At 42.5% G+C, this 18450-nt stretch overlaps 1 protein-coding gene across 2 annotated transcripts in view; it reads right to left on the bottom strand.

Moving 5' to 3' along the window:
* The window catches only part of AGTPBP1 (ATP/GTP binding carboxypeptidase 1), a 1256713-nt gene that overhangs the window by 519239 nt on the left and 719024 nt on the right, over nt 1–18450 (bottom strand). For both annotated transcript variants that reach the window (XM_085633101.1, XM_085633102.1), the window contains one exon: nt 10450–11174. In XM_085633101.1, the coding sequence (XP_085489227.1) occupies nt 10450–11174 (725 nt within the window). The remainder of the gene's footprint in view (nt 1–10449; nt 11175–18450) is intronic.

Genomic DNA, 18450 nt, shown 5'->3' with positions numbered 1-18450 from the left:
ATGTATGTGTGCTTGAGCAGAAATATTTGCCTTTTCTATCTTTCTCAACCAGGGTGTACCTTATACCTTTTTGTGAATGTTGCAATGTGTTGGTTTTGTGCCTGGTGGTGTGAATGGTCTTGTGTGTATCACGTATGAAAGGTGTGTGAATGGCCTGTAAAGCGGTTGGGGCCTTGACGTGGCTTTACAGGTCACGAGCTGTGAGTCACTGGTTCAGTTTTTTGTCCTTTCAATTATTGACAGTGCATTTCATTTTTGTGAAATCTCTTGTTAATAAAATTTTATATATTGAACCATCACTTGCCCTCGTGCCAAATCCAACCAGTAATCTTTGCTTTTTTGTCTCTCTGCCAAGGTGTACATTTAATCTAAGAAAAACTAAACACCCTTGGGAGTACATGGTGATGTCTCTCTCGTGGATCCCAACACGGTATCTTACCCACAATGTCCTACAAACCTCAAAGTATGACTGTCACATTTTCCTCGCATTATTGTGCCAAAATTTTCAAGCTGCAGAAAGAAACTGAAAATTTCCTACCCCCCAGCATTTCTCCAAGTATCCCAATTGAAATGGTACCTCACTTGTGTGGGTGGACCAAGTACCTGCGGCAGGGAAGGGCCCAAAACCTATTGAGGAGACATCAAAATTACCTACCTGGTTTTGCAAGGGGGGGGGGGGGGTCCCATGAGTTTTTGGCCCCGTGCTTGGCAGCCAGCTAGGGAAACCTACTAAACCCACACATTTCTGAAAACTAGACACCCGTGGGATTCCAGAGAGGTATGGCTTGCGTGGATCCACCAACATTTTCTTACCCAGAATCCCCTGCAAATCTCAAATGTAGCTGAAAAAAAATCACTTTTTCCACACATTTTTTTGTGGAAAGTTGTGGCATCACCGAGCTGACACAAATTTCCTACCACCCAGTGTTACCCCAGGTCTCCCGATAAAAATGGTGCCTCACTCGCGTGGGAGGCCCAAGTACCCGCGACAGGCAAGGGCCCAAAACGTATTGAGGCAACATCAAAATTGCCTATCACAAAACGACCTGGTTTTGCAAGATGGTCACCTGGGTTTTTGGCCCTGTGCTCGGCGACCAGCTAGGGAAACCTACCAAACCCACACATTTCTGAAAACTAGACACCTAGGTGATTCCAGGGAGGTATGGCTTGCATGGATCTCCCAACCTTTTCTTACCCAGAATCCCCTGCAAACCTCAAATTTAGCTGGAAAAAAATCACTTTTTCCACACATTTTTGTGTGGAAAGTTGTGGCATCACCGAGCTGACATAAATTTCCTACCACCCAGTGTTCCCCAGGTCTCCTGATAAAAATAGTGCCTCACTTGAGGCAACATCAAAATTGCCTATCAAAAAATGTTTTGGGCCCTTGCCTGTCGCGGGTACTTGGGCCTCCCAAACGAGTGAGTCACCATTTTTATCGGGAGACCTGGGGGAACACTGGGTGGTAGGAAAATTGTGTCAGCCCGGTGATGCCACAACTTTCCCACACAAAACTGTGTGGAAAAAGTGATTTTTTCTGCTAAATTTGAGGTTTGCAGGGGATTCTGTGTAAGAAAACGTTGGGGGATCCCTGCAAGCCATACCTCCCCGGAATCCCCCGGGTGTCTAGTTTTCAGAAATGTGTGGGTTTGGTAGGTTTCCTTAGCTGGCCGCCGAGCACGGGGCCAAAAACCCAGGTGACCCCCCCTTGTAAAACCAGGTCGCTTTGTGATAGGCAATTTTAATGTCGCCTCAATACGTTTTGGGCCCTTGCCTGTCGCGGGTACTTGGGCCTCCCATACGAGTGAGGCACCATTTTTATCGGGAGGCCTGGGGGAACACTGGATGGTAGGATATTTGTGTCTGCCCGGTGATGCCACAACTTTCCCACACAAAAACGTGTGGAAAAAGTGATTTTTTTTCAGCTAAATTTGAGGTTTCAGGGGACTCTGGGAATGAAAACGTTGGGGGATCCATGCAAGCCATACCTCCCTTGCATCCCCGGGTGTCTAGTTTTCAAACATTTATAGGTTTGCTAGGTTTCCCTAGGTGACGGCAGAGCTATGGTTAAAAAACTACAGCTAGGCACTTTGCAAAAAAAAGGGTCATGTTGCACAGTGAAAATGTGGTGTGTCCACCTTGCGTTTTAGGCCGTTTCCTGTCACGGGCCCTAGGCCTACCCACACAAGTGAGGTACCATTTTTTCTCGCAAGACTTTGGGGAACGCGGGGTGGGTGGAATTTTGTGAATCCACGCAGATTCCAGAACTTTACACCACAGAAATGTGAGGAAAATGTGTTTTTTTTAACAATCTTTTAGGTTTGCAAGGGATTCTGTGTTACGGAACATGGTAAGAGTCAGTCAAGTCACCCCACCCTGGATTCCCCAGGGTGTCTAGTTTTCCCAAATGTATAGGTTTGATAGGTTTCCTTAGGTGCCAGCAGAGATAGGGTTAAAAAAATACAGCTAGGACCTGTGCAAAAAAGTTTTCATTTTTCACTGTGAAAATGTGGTGTGTCCGCCTTGCGTTTTGGGCAGTTTCCTGTCGCGGGCACTAGGCTTACCCACACAAGTGAGGTACCATTTTTCTCGGAAGACTTTGGGGAACGCAGGGTGGGTGGAATTTTATGGATCCACGCAGATCCCAGAACTTTCCACCACAGAAATGTGAGGAAAATATGTTTTGTTTGACAATTGTTTAGGTTTGCAAGGGTTTCTGGGTAACAGAACCTGGTGAGAGCCAGTCAAGTCACCCCATCCTGGATTCCCCTGGGTGTCTAGTTTTCAGAAATGTATAGGTTTGCTAGGTTTCCCAAGGTGCCGGCATAGCTAGGGTTAAAAAACTACGGTTAGGCACTTTGCACAAAAAGGGTCATTTTTCACTGTAAAAATGTGGTGTGTCCACCTTGTGTTTTGGGCTGTTTCCTGTCGTGGGCACTAGGCCTAACCACACAGATGAGGTATAATTTTTCTCGGAAGACTTTGGGGAACGCGGGGTGGGTAGGATTTTGTGGATCTACGCATATTCCAGAACTTTCCACCACAGAAATGTGAGGAAAATGTGTTGAACTATTTTTTAGGTTTGCAAGGGATTCTGGGTAACAGAACCTGGTGAGAACCAGTCAAGTCACCCCATCCTGGATTCCCCATGGTGTCTAGTTTTCAAAAATGTATAGTTTTGCTAGGTTTCCCTAGGTGTCGGTAGAGGTAGGGTTAAAAAACGACAGCTAGGCAAAAATATGGTAATTTTTCATTGTGAAAATGTGGTGTCCACGTTGCGTTTTGAGCAGTTTCCTGTTGTGGGCACAAGGCCTACCCACACCAGTGCGGTACCATTTTTATTCGGAGACACAAAATTGTAGAGCAACTGTTATTACCTATTGACTTTCAATGCATTTCTGCCTTCCAAATGAAAGACAATGTGTAAAAAAAAAAGTCATTTTGAAAAATGACCTATAATTCTCATGCTAGTATGGGTACTCCCAATTTCGGAAATGTGCAATTATTTACTGTTTCTAAACTCTAGATTTTGTTCCCATTTCAGAAATACATAGGTGTCTTTCATACTGATTTTTCCATATATACATTTTCCCAAAATAATTGCTATATACCCGGTACATAATAAAAATTCACTGCAAGACGCTGCTCAGTTATTGGTTATGGATTCGCCAGGTTCTTAGTGAACCTACAAGTCCTATATATCCCCACAACCAGAAAGGTCCAGCGAATGTAACGGTATATTGCTTTGAAACAGCTGTCATAATTAGAAGAAGTTACAGGTGAAAACGTTGACACACATGGTTGTTTTTTTTTCAACAAATTTTCAATTTTTCCCATATTTAACTGTTAGTTTCTATAAAGAAACCTTGAAGGATCTACACAAATGACCCCTTGCTAAATTCAGAATTTTGTCTACTTTTCTAAAATGTATAGCTTTCCAGGATCCATTATTGATTTCATACCAATTTCTACCATTAACTGGAAGGAGGTTAAAGCAAAAGACACACAATTGATGGACTGAATGCAGAACAAATCCAAACATTCACCCCCATTCAAGAGATCTGGGTTAAAATCCATCATTCTTTTGCTCACCATGCCACCCCAGTTTAGACCTGGCCATATGCAAATCAGTCTTGACCCTGTGCCTCATGGGAACAGTCCAGACCGAACTACCAAGTCAGGTCCTCCCTGGACCGGAAACAAGCATCCTAGGACCGGTTTCGGGGTTTCACCCCTCTTCAGCCAGGATAGCTTGATTCCAGTGGCACAGTGAGCCCAGGACCCACGTCTGGGCATACCTGGCGCACTTAGGGCAAGAAAGCAAAAGACACACAATTGATGGACGGAATGCAGAACAAATCCAAACATTCACCCCCAGTCAAGAGATCTGGGTTAAATCCATCATTCTTTTGCTCACCATGCCACCCCAGTTTAAACCTGAAGGAGGTTAAAAGTACAAAAAATAGCAAAAATAGGCTATGTCCCAGAAAAATGTTAAAACTGTCTAAAAAATGTTTTTTTGACAAAAGTCTGCTTGTCCCTGAAAGCTGGGAAGATGGTGATTTGACCACCACAACCCCCTTTTTGATACCATTTGCAGGGGAAAAACCAGACACTTTCATCTGGAGCCCTTTTTTCCCATTTCCCCCCTCCAGGGAAATTCACAAACCCTGGGTACCTTTAGAATCCCAGGACGCAATTTTGGCACGAATACCTTATGTGGTCAAAAAGTTACAGGGGCCGAAGCGTGAACTACCTCAAATAGCCAAAAAAAGGCTTAGCACGATGGGGAGGGGGGGGGGGGGGGGGGGGGGGGGAGGGGCCTAGCAGCGAAGGGGTTAAATAGTTCATTCGCTCCTATTGTTTCTTTTGCTATTTAACGTTTGTTTTCCAAGATGACAGATCTGAGTTGTAGTGCTGAGTATAAACCCATGCCATCGACACAAAAGTTTCTACTTAGGGTCTTTTGTTAGAAAAGTTATGCGCATGGCGGCCCGTAATGTGGCACCATGGTAATAAAAAACAAGCATTTGCAATGCAATAGGTCTCGCATTTACGAGAGTTTGAGCTACTGGCATTGTAAATGACAATGCCTTTTATTTAAGTGTTGTTTTTAAAACAGATAAATAAAAGGCATTGTCATTTACAATGCCAATAGCTTATACTCTCGCAAATGCAAGACCTATTGCATTGCAAATGCCCGTGCTATCATTTTTTTTTTAAAAGCGTTAAGAGAGAGAGTGTTGCAGGCAGGACAAAGCTATTTGAGAAAATAGTGCTCGGAAGCTGTAATTGTGGCCCACCGAGTGACAACACACATAACGGGGAGTGTTGCTAGCCATGGGAGGTTACAAAATGAGATAAGTCGGTACTAAGAAGAGACTACTAAGCCTTTTGACCAATGAATAGCAACAGTTTACAGTGAACAATGACACAAGCCAATGAAAAATATGGGTGGAGAGTTGGCGGAGCTTCAAGTCCCTACCTGAATACAGAATGCCTCCCAGAGGAGAGCACGCGCTGCCCAGGCTCGACCTAAACAAAACATGAAAGCGGGCGCCGTTCTCAAAGATGTGGATAACTGACACATGCTTTTGTTTTAAATGTTATGTGGTTTGTACCTGATCTAATTTTGTAATTGTGCATTTATGTATGTTTAAACTAATTACATTTTTTACACTAAAGATCTTAAAATATCCTTTTTTCAAAACAAAGACACCTAGTGGTAAAATGCAATTATTGGTTATACAATTGCCTCGTATTTCCTTTAGAAACTCGTTTTCTTGGTTTTAGTAACAAGATGACTCTACTAACAAGTGAATCTTATTTTAATAAATATAACCCCCGATTGACACATGTTTTTCATGACCGACAGCAATATCGTTTGGTATTCGTAGAGCCCCTCCAGCAATGGGACTATCACATTATAAGGGACTCAAGCCTCTAGGCATTCATTGCGCATGTTCACTCCTATTCTCGGTCAGCATTCTAGCCCGCTCAAGACCAGATATGCTTGCACTTCCGGTTTATATTTAATTACTTCTGCACTCACCCCTTCAATGCGGCTTTCCCTTGGATACTGGTCATCCAGTTCTCGCTGACCATGACCGCTTCCTTTCATATTTTAGATACCACAATCTATTCGGTAAAACAGAAATTTTCAGAACAGGAACCTGCTCGATGCTGGTTCCTTGCCAAGACTCAAGTAGGCATCTGCCACGTGACTAGTAAGTGCCTCAGGATTTCCCTATCATTACTGACAGGGCGCCTTCTTGCCGTCTCTCTCTAATTTCAGAATCAAGAGCCCCCTCAGGCTTCCTTTTGTGAGATTAAATTTATGTGCCTTCACTTGATCTCAGGCGCGGTGCGTCCATAGGGGCTTTAGGGCGTAGCCCCCCCGCCCGCAGCTCCCTTGGCTTCTTTGAACTTAAGTAAACTGAATCAGTTTACTTAAGTTCAAAGACGCCGAGGGAGAACTGACAAGCATGACGTCGGACCGCCCACCCCCTTCAGAGTCTGAAGGGGGTGGGCGGTCCGGCGTCATGTTGACTGATATGATTGTCAGACAACCAGGCAAGGGCAACAGGAAGCAGCACAAGTGCGCATGAGTGGGGAAGGTGAGCGAATTTTCGCTCCGTGCCCAGTCATGCGCACTGGTGTTTGCTCAGGTTGTCGCATGCCCATTAGGAGAGCGAGGTTTGAGCAAAGGCTCAAACCTCGGTCTCCTAATGGGCAGGCGGGCGAGCAGTAACCGTGCCCTAAGCCAATTCGAATTGGCTGAGAGGGGCTGTAGGCGCCAACGGACCCGAGGCGGCGTGGACGGCGGACCTGCTCTCAGGTAGGATTTTTAAAAATTTATTTTAAACCCCACTCCCCCCCGCTGCCACTCCTGCGAGTCCCCCCCGCTGCCACTCCTGCGAGTTGTGTATGAGAGTGCAGGTGACAAGAGACAGATAAATGGGCTTTTCTTCCGCCGCTACGGTGCGGTAGGCGGTGAGAATGTGAACGCCTATTCTTATCAGGATTCAGCTCAATGTGACGGAGGTAGTTCTCGAATTCCTCTAAGCCTGAGCGGGCATGAATGCTTTTTATGGGTACCAGTGTACATTTACGGGGTTACTTGACTTTTACTTTCTTTAGAAGGTGCTTAATTTAACCTACTTTAAAACAGTCCGGGAACTTGCATTGTGAGAGGGAGGTGTTATTGGGCCCCTCCATTATGGATACTGGTGGTGAGCAACCGCCTATGAAACTAACACTGGAACATGGGTAACAAACTCGATGATCTAAGAGAAATAAATAGCGAAGGCATTTGCAGTGACTGCTAAAAAATGCAATGTTTCGGTGCTGTTGCTTGTGTGAGTAAGGGAGTGGCATGAGAGTGTCGATGGTCAAAGTGTGAAAACATGATTTGCATTCAACAAAGCAAATATTTTCTCTTTGTTAAGCAAGATATTGACTCAAAAGTAATCGGGAAGTGGGGACAAATGAATTGTCAGACTCTTGCGATCAAATTACTGTTTGCATAGGGCAGTGGAGCAGTTTACACAACAGACCATATTGGCTGACGTAGTGGGGTTATCCACTTCAGTTGCACGGCATGCAGACGGTAATGTGGGACACTGTGGCACCAAGAGTGAATGGTGCATCGCAACACAGGTCACTCTTGGTGAGAAACCTGGCCTAAATTCGAGTTGTGCACTTGCAAATGGTTTCTACTGGTTCCTTTTGCGGTTATCAGTGTTTGTACATATATGGTTTTATTGAGGAAAGTCCAGTGTCTTTCATTGTACCTTGGACGTGCTTACACCTGTGTAACGTTTTAAGTTTAGTTGGTTTTTTTGCCTGAATAATATACCCTGTTTTGGCTTGACAAAAATTTTAATTTCCAAAAACCAAAGTGCCACATCTAGTCAGCAGAACCCACTTGACAAAAGGAGAAACATCACAACAAAAAACAAATATGAAGACACCGGTTCTGGGCACCATCCTCCGTGCCTCCTATGAGTGTTTTTGATTGCGTTGCGTGAGCAATTTTTTAAAAATATTGCACACTAGTGATCTGGCGAGATAAAATACCATGGTGGAGTAAACTGTCCATAAATATTATAGAATAATTACTGGTTGAGACTTTGCCTTAGTGTTTCATATTATGCAACCTTTGCGATAAAGATTGAGCTGATACTAGTCTGTTCCTTGGAAATCCTAGTCAGCCAGTAGCAAATTGGGCAAATGGGTTTTTATGAAATCTGTCTTAATTCCCGGTTGGTAAAACATGGGAAATGTAAATCCAGTTGCAACAAATAGACATAATAGGAAGCCAGTTCAAATGTGCAACTAAACTCTTCTACGCATCAGTTCATTAGTTGTACAGTCAATTAATGTATTGATTGTATTTTTAAAACCATTACAAGTGTATCAGTGTGTTCAAAAGTTAATATGGGCAAATGATAACATCAGCATATGCAAAGATTGTTCTCTATAGCTCATAAAAATTGGCACTTTTTAAATAATAAATAATTCAATTGTATTGCTTTATTAACCTTCCTGCTTCCTCAAATTTGATTGAAAATGCACCATTTGTCCACTCTTTTCAAAATTTTCTCGGAGCGAACCCCCCCCGAACCCCCTGAAGGGGGTTCGGGCTCGCTTGCTACAGTGCAGTCCGACAATAATTTTACGCCCACCACTTTCAGATGTCACCAGCTGCCCCTGCTTGATCTGCATCCACCACATGGCTGGTCCTGCCGTACATTAATAAGTCAATTTCAGATGACTTACATAGTTAACACAGGCCTTGATTTATACCTATCATCCTAAATGGATTGAAATAATGACCCCTAATAAATACCGGCAGCTTTTTCTTAGCTATGCCTCGGAGTAATAAGTCTCCTAATTAGGTTCCCCCTCCCTCACACATTAGGCAAGTGTTCCCTATAAAATAATAAGTATATAATTGTGCAGGCTTTTGGGGTTCTTAAGTTTTACAACGACATTCTTTATTTTTGTTTTTATCTTGTAGATTTGAGGTGCTCACACACCTGTCCTGATGATGATCTCAAGTACATGAGATCGAAACGCCGTCCACCATAGAACAACCTAACTCCTTATTTTATAATATAATAAATTGCCAAAAAAAGGAGTAGAGCTGCTTGTTGTTTAAGTTGATGTATGTTTTAATGTTTTCTCATTCACCACAGCACGTCTTTTTTACTTCTCTGTCAGCACTGGATCATGGTATTTATATAAAACATTTGAAAAATGAAATGATACTCTGCAATTAATACATTTATTGCATTATAATAAAAGTGTCCTGCTCTATACTTGCCTTTGATATACTGTATAATTCTGGGTCCTAAAAATATATAGGAGTATATATATAGGAGTCACTGTGTTTTCTCTAAAATAGACCAATTGGCCTCAATAAACTATTGTTTTTTGGAAAGTGCTCAAAGATAAAGTGCAGCACCCATGCACATGCAAGGGATTAGAAAAAATATATGAAAGCGAGCGCCGTGGTGATACAATATTATTACCACGAAATAAAATAAATAGTCCCTAAACAAAACACACGAAGACCTACAGCGTAAGTAAACTCTGGTTGGCCGGTGCTCCTTGCCAGAAATCGAATGTGATGCATTGGAGGGCCAACCAATAAGGAGCCAGAAAAAAAGAGCAATGCAGGAGTAAACAATGACAAGCAGCAGACGGGACTGCACTCCGTATGCTGAACAAAGCAGGTCTTCCAGACAGCACATGCGCACTGCTTAGGCTCGACCTAAAAATTAAATAAATCTGCTTTCATTGAGACCAGCCATCAAAGAAAATTGTTAATGTGCCTTTTATTTTTTAATGCAGTGAAAACAGTAACAGACTACTAGCCCACCCACCAAAGAGTATAATCAAGGAGTAAGCTATTATAACTAGCAGAAATCATGTCATCAATGGCATATTCAATATCCTTAATGTACCAACAACCTTCCATGTAGGACATTCAACACTGTATATATTAAACAGCACCAGTGCTCAGAAAAAACAACTGTTTACTCTGCTTGAAACTACTTGTCTACAGAGAGGTTACTTCTCCTTTTCATCCCGTGCATAAAAAGATATTTTAAATGAATCGTTTTTACCATGAGACACCACATAGTGATTATTGGCAGTCTAAGCACCATTTTAAGCAAATCATTTTAAAAGAAATAAAGCCAAAATATACATTCTGAAATTTGTATGGATTATACTGAAACATCTTCATTATAAAATGTTTATTTTAAATTCTGTTACCTGCAAACATACTGCTTTGAAAAATGTATAACAAAAGAAAGTAATCTGTTCCGTATAGCTTGAAATATTATGTTTGTATTCAACAGTGCTACACACACTGCAGAATTGCCTTGCATCACACCCCGCCCTACAAGACAATCAGTAAGATAAAAAAAGTCGCCTTACCGTTGTACACCATAAGGTCTTTCTACTATAGGTTCTTTATATGGAGGTGGAACATGACCAAAGTAATCCGGGTATGCCACTTCAGTATATTCAGGTACAGACTTGGTGTTTTTCACAATTTCCACATAGAGGTCAGGATCCTGAAGGGGTTGAAGTGTTTCTAAATCAGACAACCCTAGGATAACTTGCTCCCCTGATGAATGGGAGCTTCCGTCATCGTCCTCTTCAGGATCAACACCAGAGCAGCACATTGGCCCCAGCTGGACTGATGTCGGGTCAAACAGGTTGTTTTCACAAGATGAATTATGATGACATGTTCTACTGCAAGGAAATGTGGTAAGGCTGGTCCTGCCCTCCAAATCAGGTGTGCATCCTGCTAAGCTATGCTGACTATTGCTCCGTGAAACACTCTGAAGACCGAGTCTGTCAAAACCCTTGACTATTTCTTGATTAAGGCACTGGCATGGAGGGTGGGGCCCATTATGAACAATTTGCTGCTGTTTTACTGCTGCAACACAGTCACTACTTGAAAAATCCAGAATGTGTGGTGTCTTCTTCCGTTCCTCCTCGAGTAAAGTACTGATGCTCTTTCTACAAGCAAGGTCCCTCGACAGGTGATTATATTCCACCGACTGCTCCTCGCCTGCCGTTGGGACAACAATAGGTCCAATACGATTCACACCAGTTGAGGCAGACTTTGGCTCCTTCGACACCTGCTGGAATTCCTTGGCAAAACAAAACGCATAGTTAGAAAATATTAACTTTGACAAATCAAACCAACAACTTAAACACAAACTAGGCACATGGCAGCAGCCTACCAACTGGTTCACAATTAATACCAACCAGCACAGTATGATAGGATGCTGAAGGGGAATTAAAAGGGGACATTTGAAAACATTATACGTTGCCAATACACTCCCAATTCCGTTCGCATTTATTCAGTGTTTTGCACAGATTAATACATCTGCCCAATTCCTTTCCCTAAAACTGAATAAAAATCAAGGCAAAGAAACATTTTCTCAAATTAGTTTTGTTGCAGATTTGGAGTACAATGCAGGGTGTAGGGTGACTTAATTATCCAACACTCCTCACCTGTATACAAACATAACTAAAATAAGCATCTTTTCCAGACCAAGGTGACTTCTTACTCTTTGCTTGGGCAGAAGGTCGCCACAAGACTGTTTGTTCCCATTTGGAAGACTAAGCTTCGAGGTAAGCTACAGAACATCTTCCCACTTTCACATCTATGCTTTATCTAGTTTCACTTTGTAAAGAAAAGTATGAAAAGTTTCCCCAAAGTTACTTATGGAGTTTCCCCAAAATTACTTATGGATGTGATGTCGTACAAACTACAACCATTACCCTAATTTAACACCAGGAGACAATGACCTCGAATAGATCGTAAAAAAATACATTTTTTTAAAGAAATATGGAATATTTATAGCATATAAAAATGCTTCTGGGATTTTCAAACGAAAAATCCTTAACACAATCACTTTTGTAATCCTCATGCAAAGCTTTCCTTCATTTGATTGGTGTGCTATTAGTCCAGGGAGAGCACATGGCAAAAGCACTTTATGCACAAGATAAAAGCAACTGGAAGGCCTCAAGCCTTCATATCTTCTCCTTTTCTAACTCCTGTATTAGGCCTCCACACCTAAATTCTTGATAATATACTTTTTTCACTGCTGAATAAAGATGCAAGGGAGGATAGCTTTTCAAGTTTTAACCAAAATTGTGGCTACCCTAATCGATGCCTTGTTAAACTAAATTGTCTTACAGATATAGCCTTTCTTAGTAACGTTAGGTAAAGGAATCTCCATTTCGGAAGCCAATGAATTACTTTATTTAACCTTTTTCCATCTTTCCTTAACTGGCTCCTTTTCAGTTTGAGTGACTTACTTCCTACCCACCTATACCTAGGCTAGAAGACAGAAGTGATCAAGTCCAAGTAAATTATCTTGTATTACCAGGTTAGTCCCATTTTCAACCTTTCAACCTAAACCTTTAATCATTTGGATCTCATATAAAGAACACAACGACACCTTAGACCCATGCCTTAAAATTATACAACTTTTTACTACCATGAGTGTGCAGTGCTTTACCAGTATGACATTAAACATTAACTCATTAAGTGTTTGTGAGGGGATGTTTGCTGTTAGACCTGTCAGCTTTAGAGTAGTCTTTCCCCAAACTTTTTGCCTTCCTCCTTCATTTTTACTGAATTCGTTTTCACTGGCCTTAGAACTCTTTGCACTTTACCACTGCTAACCAGTTCTTAAGTGCATATGCTCACTCCTTTAAATAATGTAAATAGGCTTACCCCCAATTGAATATTTAATTTACTTGTAAGTTCCTAGTAAAGTGGTACTACATGTACACAGAGCCTGTAAATTAAATGCTGCTAGTGGGAATGCCGTACTGATTGTGCCACCCAATTAAGAAGCCCTTTCAAACATGTCTCAGGCCTGGCACTGCAGCCTGTGTGTGCAGTCACAAACAGCCATTTCGACCTGCCAAAATGAACTATTTGCCAGGCCCAATCCTTCCTTTTTAGTACATAGAAGTAGCCCCAAGTTTAGTCCCTGGACAGCCCAGAGAGCAGGGTGCAGTGTATTTAAAACGTTAGATATGTACTTTTAAGTTTTGCACCTCCTGGAAGTGAAAAACTATTATATGTGTTATTCACTACTGTAAGCCCTACCTCTCCCATAGGAAAACATTGGAGTTAACTTATTACATTAAATACGCTGTAACTTTCAAATGGGAACAGGTAACCAGTTCATGTTTGGTGTCTTTGGAATTGTAATATAAATGCTATTGTATGGTAAAGTCTGACTTTAAGTTACAATTTTGAAGATAATATTTGAAGAAAGTTGGTATTTTATGCATTAGCCATTTAGTGCCTGCAGCCTGTCTCTGGGTCACATGACTGGGTGTAGCTGACAGTTGGACTTTGTGGATTCCTCGTAGACAGCCACATACTCTAGACAGCTTAGGTGTACCTAGATAGTTCATCACTGGTAGGATGGGAGGAGGGAGCAGGGAACAGCCCTACTTACACTTGAATAGGCTGGGTCCTGCTTCCACATTATGGGCTGTATACCCCATGTAGTTAGACTGGAGACAGTGCCTGTGAGGCAGGAAACATTTGCACTTCAAAGGTAAGCACCAAGAAGCTTCTCCCACTTCAAAGGAGGCACCTGGTATAAATATTGGACCTCAGACACCAACTCTTCAGTACATTTCTAGACTGAGGAGACTCTGCCAGGAAGAAGGACTGCTGAGCTGCTGAAAGCACTGCTACTCTGCTGGACTGCAGCCCTGCAGGACCACTGCCTTGCTCGACTGCTGCCTTGCTGGATTGCTGCCCCACTGCCCTGCTGCATGAGTCAGAGGGATTTGAATGTGCATCTGAACCCATGACTTTGAGAGTGACTCCAAGGGCAAGAGTGTTGACTTCATATTCAGAGACACAGGTACGTAACAGGCTACCAATCACCAGAACCGCCACCCAGAACCAGCTGGAGCAAGCCCCTGACCTCCCAAAGTAGGGCCCCTCAGATCCTGGACCCTTAGAGTGGTTTCAGAGAGGCTGAATTGAAGTTTTTGGCCTCTTTGAGGCCACGGATAGGCCCATTTGAGTCAAAACCTCATCACTCGCAAAGCCCTCCATCGCAAACATCCGTTAGCCCCACCCTTCTCGCTACCACATCGACCACTTGCGGGGAGCACCATCGCGAAGCACCGACCTAACCATTTGTGATGACAAAAGGATCTTTGTGCTACAGTGACACCTGTCTGCGATGGCAGGCCTGCTCTTCGCCCTACATTAACGACTTCCATGCTCCTTGCGGCCCCCTACACCACGGATTGGACTCTCTGCACTGGACTGAGAAGTTAACTTTTCAGGGATAACTAACCTGACCCCTGTATCTAACCAATGCTCCATCGCTGTTGGCCTTAACCTGTGACTTTCTCCCGGCCTCCCACGACCAGATAGCTGAGAGTAGCAATTAGGTATTTTGGAACTATTTTTACTCATACCTTTTAACATTGCATTTCTCCAGTTCTACTGATTGAACGTTTGTATTTTAGCCTTGATTTATTTATGACATTTTACCCTATGTATCTAATCTGGTGCGGAATGCCCTTGGCGGTGTGTTTTCACTTTATCATTATTCGAAGTGCTGCACAAATACTTTACAAATTGCCTCTAAGTTAAGCCTGATCGCCCTGTGCCAAGCTACCAGAGGGTCGAGCACATGTTGATTTGAGGTTTCCTGTGACTTCATCCTGACAAGGATTGTGGTTGCTGCTTGAGTAGGGTTTCACCCCCTCAACCAGTGACCTAGTGTCTTACATTTGCCTGTTATAAGGCTATTCATTTCAATTGTATTGCTCTGAAACCAATTATTCAAAAGGCTTGAAAAACCCACAGCCTATAATAGCAAGTAAACACATTTTGGCTATCCTTCTGAATCATGAGATTCTGCTAATTCTGTGAGCAAGACTAGAGCTGAAAAACAAGGCTGTCCTCCAAAATGATGTGATTTTGCAAACAGTGCGAACAAGACCAAAGCAAAAACACAGATAAAGAAAGAATAAAAATACCTTCTTTAAAAGAAAATAGTTTAAGCTTTTTGGAAACGCTGAACATTGTTTAATATCTAAATTCAGAATGTGTTTTGTAAAATGCAATAGCATATGATCTCTATCTAAACTGCAAATGCAATGATTTTTCCTTGTTCTCACCTTGCTCCTCCTAAATGCACCCTTAGTGAGATTTGGTAAGCCTTCTTATGTGAATACAAAATAAGAAAATAAGTTACTTACCTGTAAACGTGCTGGAATCATTTACCATTGTTGAAGTGGGAGTCCCATGGTATCACAGAAAGCAGCAGTCAAAGAGCTAACTAGAAGTTAATGTTAAAAGACATTCAATAATTTATTAGCATTATTATAAAAGCCGTAAAGCCCAGTCAATCAGGAGACAGCACCCTTTAGAACCCTTACCAGAGAGGCTCCAGTCACTCAGCTTGTCCAGCAAAAGTGGGAGGTAATAGTTACGAGAAATAAGGGGATCCTCTATGAATAGGAGGGTGGGTTGCATGTGAATGAAAGATACCAATATTGGAGAACTACAGTTAGAGTTAAGTAACTTATTTTATTCTCCAGTATTGGATCTTTCATAGATTCACATACTTGAATCATAATAGTTAGCAGCTAGCATTTGCAAAAACAACATTATCATATTGTAGCAAATGGTGGGAAAGATAGTTAGAAATAGCTCACCTTACTGAAATTGATGGCGCAACACTGCTTGCCCCACAGCCGCATCATTCTTGTCAGAGGAATCCAGGCAGTAATGCTATGTAAAGGTGTGCCTGCTAGACCATGTTGCTGTTCTGCATATTTACTAATTAGGCACACCAGCAAAGAGAGGAGTAGTAGTAAAAACAGCTCTGGTAGAATGAGCCTTAACTTTGTGCATTGAGGGCTTTCGTGCTTGGTTGTGACAGAATTGGATAGCTGCTGCGATCCATCTTGCTATGCTTCGCGTCGAAAATTGGGAACCCTTTTCATAGATTTCCAAAAGTCACAAACAATTGATCAATTCTGCCGAGTTGTTTTGTTCTGTCTAAGTGGACTTTGATACACCTTTTAATGTATAACGTATGTAGTGATCTTTCTGCCTTAGTTTGTGGATTGGAAAATATTATGGGCTCATTAAAGTGGAAATGCAAAAGGACTTTTGGTATGAACTTCGGACTTGTTTTCAATATTACACTGTCTTGTTTACATTGCATGAATGGTTCCTTGATTGTAAATGCTTTGATGTCAATAACATTTCTTGCTGACATTAGTGCCAGCAACAGTGCTGTTTTCCATTGGAGATATTTTAAGTCTGTCTTGTGAATCGGTTCAAACTGAGCTTTCATCAGTTGTCCTGATATTACATGTAAATGCCTAGCAGGAGCAGGTTTCTTCACAGAAGGAACCACCCTGAAGAAACTTCTTGATCTCTCTAGCCGACAATAGGGAAGGTAGCTTATCTGAACTTCGAAATCAGGATATTGCTGCTAGATGTACTTTAATGGATGACTGAGCTTGACCGGATTTTGCCAATTGAAGAAGATATTTTGCCAAATGAAGAAAATACGGTAGGATTTGTTCTGGAGCAGATGTTATTGGATGAACACCCATTTCCTGACACCACAGACAGAAATGCTTCCACTTGAGCTTATATGTCTTATTGGTGGTGTTGGCCCTGGCCTTTGCGAAGATCTCTCTGAGTCCGCCAGAATATTTAACCTTTCAAGTTCATTGAATTCAGGATCCAGGCCGATAAGTGTGGTGATGTCGGATTGGGATCACGTACCTAGCCGTTATTCATCATCAGCAACGCTCGTATGAGCTTCAGTTGAATGTGGGCTTGTTCCGAAAGAAACAGGAGTTTTGTGAACCAGAACGGTCTGAGCCATCTGGGAGCAATCAAGATCATTTGTCAGGGTTCCCCTCTTGAGTTTTCTGAGGATCCTTGGGATTAATGGGATAGGGGGGAAAGCGTACATAAAGATCTTTGACCATTTGATCGAAAACGCATCCCCCTACGGCCCTTCTGCTGATGCCTGCTTCCATAGAACTTCCATTTACAGGTGTTCTTGGTTGTAAACAGATCCAGATTTGGTTTGACCCAGGAAGAGTAGGGGTTTTCTAGAAACTACTGATTTAGTTCCCATTCGTGGCAACTGGTAGCCAATGTGCTTAATGTATTCGCTAAGACACTGGTTGCTCCGGGCCCATGTTCCACCTTCAGTGTTATCTGGTTGTGCAGGGCCCACTTCCATATTTCTTGAGCTTGCTGTTACACATTGTTTCTCCCCATTTGTTTATGTAATGCATGCTGGAGGTATTGTCCATGCGGATTAGCACGGATGAGTTTGCTATTCTGGGAAAGAAAGATGTTAGGGCAAGTGCTATGGCCTTGAGCTCCAGCCAGTGTATGTGCATGTTCTTTTAGAAGTTGTTCCATTTCCCACTGATTGTCAAATCCTGAAAATGAGCGCCCCATCCCTCTAAGGACGCGTCTGTCGTTATAACAAAGTCTTAGATGTGTGTTTTTGGTGCAAAATATGATTTTTGTTTGTTAACTGTGAGACCCAGATTCTTGACGAGTGAAAGACAGGTTGAAGTATCTTTTGTGGCCTGCTGAGATGTGGCAGCCTTATTAACCAGTCACCAAGGTATGGGAATACCTGCACATTTTCTTCTAGCAGATGAGCTGCCACGGGAGCCAGACACTTTGTGAAGATAGAGGGAGCCGATTTTAGCCCGAAGAGGAGAACTTTGAATTGGTAGTGGGTGCCAGCCACCTTGAATCTCAGGTACTCTCAATGTTTTGGGTGACTCGGGACATGGACGTATGCATCCTGGAAATGTAAAGCGGTCATGTGATCCCCATGATTGAGGAGATGTAAAATATCTTGCAGGGTGTGCATGCGAAAAGATTGCTTTCTCAAGTATTTGTTGAGCTTCCAAAGGTCTAAGATATGGTGCCAGTCTCCAGACTATTCCGTATCAGGAAGAAACTGAAGTAGAAACAGATTCCCTCTGAGTCTTTGGGACCTCTTCTACTGCACCGTTTTCTAGTATTGTTGATATTTCCAGGAGAAGTTGTTTTAGATGGAGAGGTGATGCCCCTTTTGGGGGAACATTCGGTGGATTGCAGGTAAATTCCAGCATGCGTCCTCGAGCTATGACATCCAGGACCCATCTGCCCGATGTTATAAGGAACCATAAAGATAACTGGATATACGGCCTCCAAGCAGTTTTTTTGTTGAATTGTGGGGGGTAACCTGCACCGTTGAAGGGTCATTGCTTTCCGGCCATTGGGAGGTTGTTTACATCTTGTTGTCTGCTTGTACACCGCTGACAGTGGTTGCCAGTATTGTTGGGTGTATTGGGAGGGATATAGACTTTGAAAGGGTTGCTGCTGCC

Source organism: Triturus cristatus, chromosome 2_1, assembly GCF_964204655.1.
Source record: "Triturus cristatus chromosome 2_1, aTriCri1.1, whole genome shotgun sequence".
NCBI lineage: Eukaryota > Metazoa > Chordata > Amphibia > Caudata > Salamandridae > Triturus > Triturus cristatus.
This window is presented reverse-complemented; position numbering and strand designations above follow the sequence as displayed.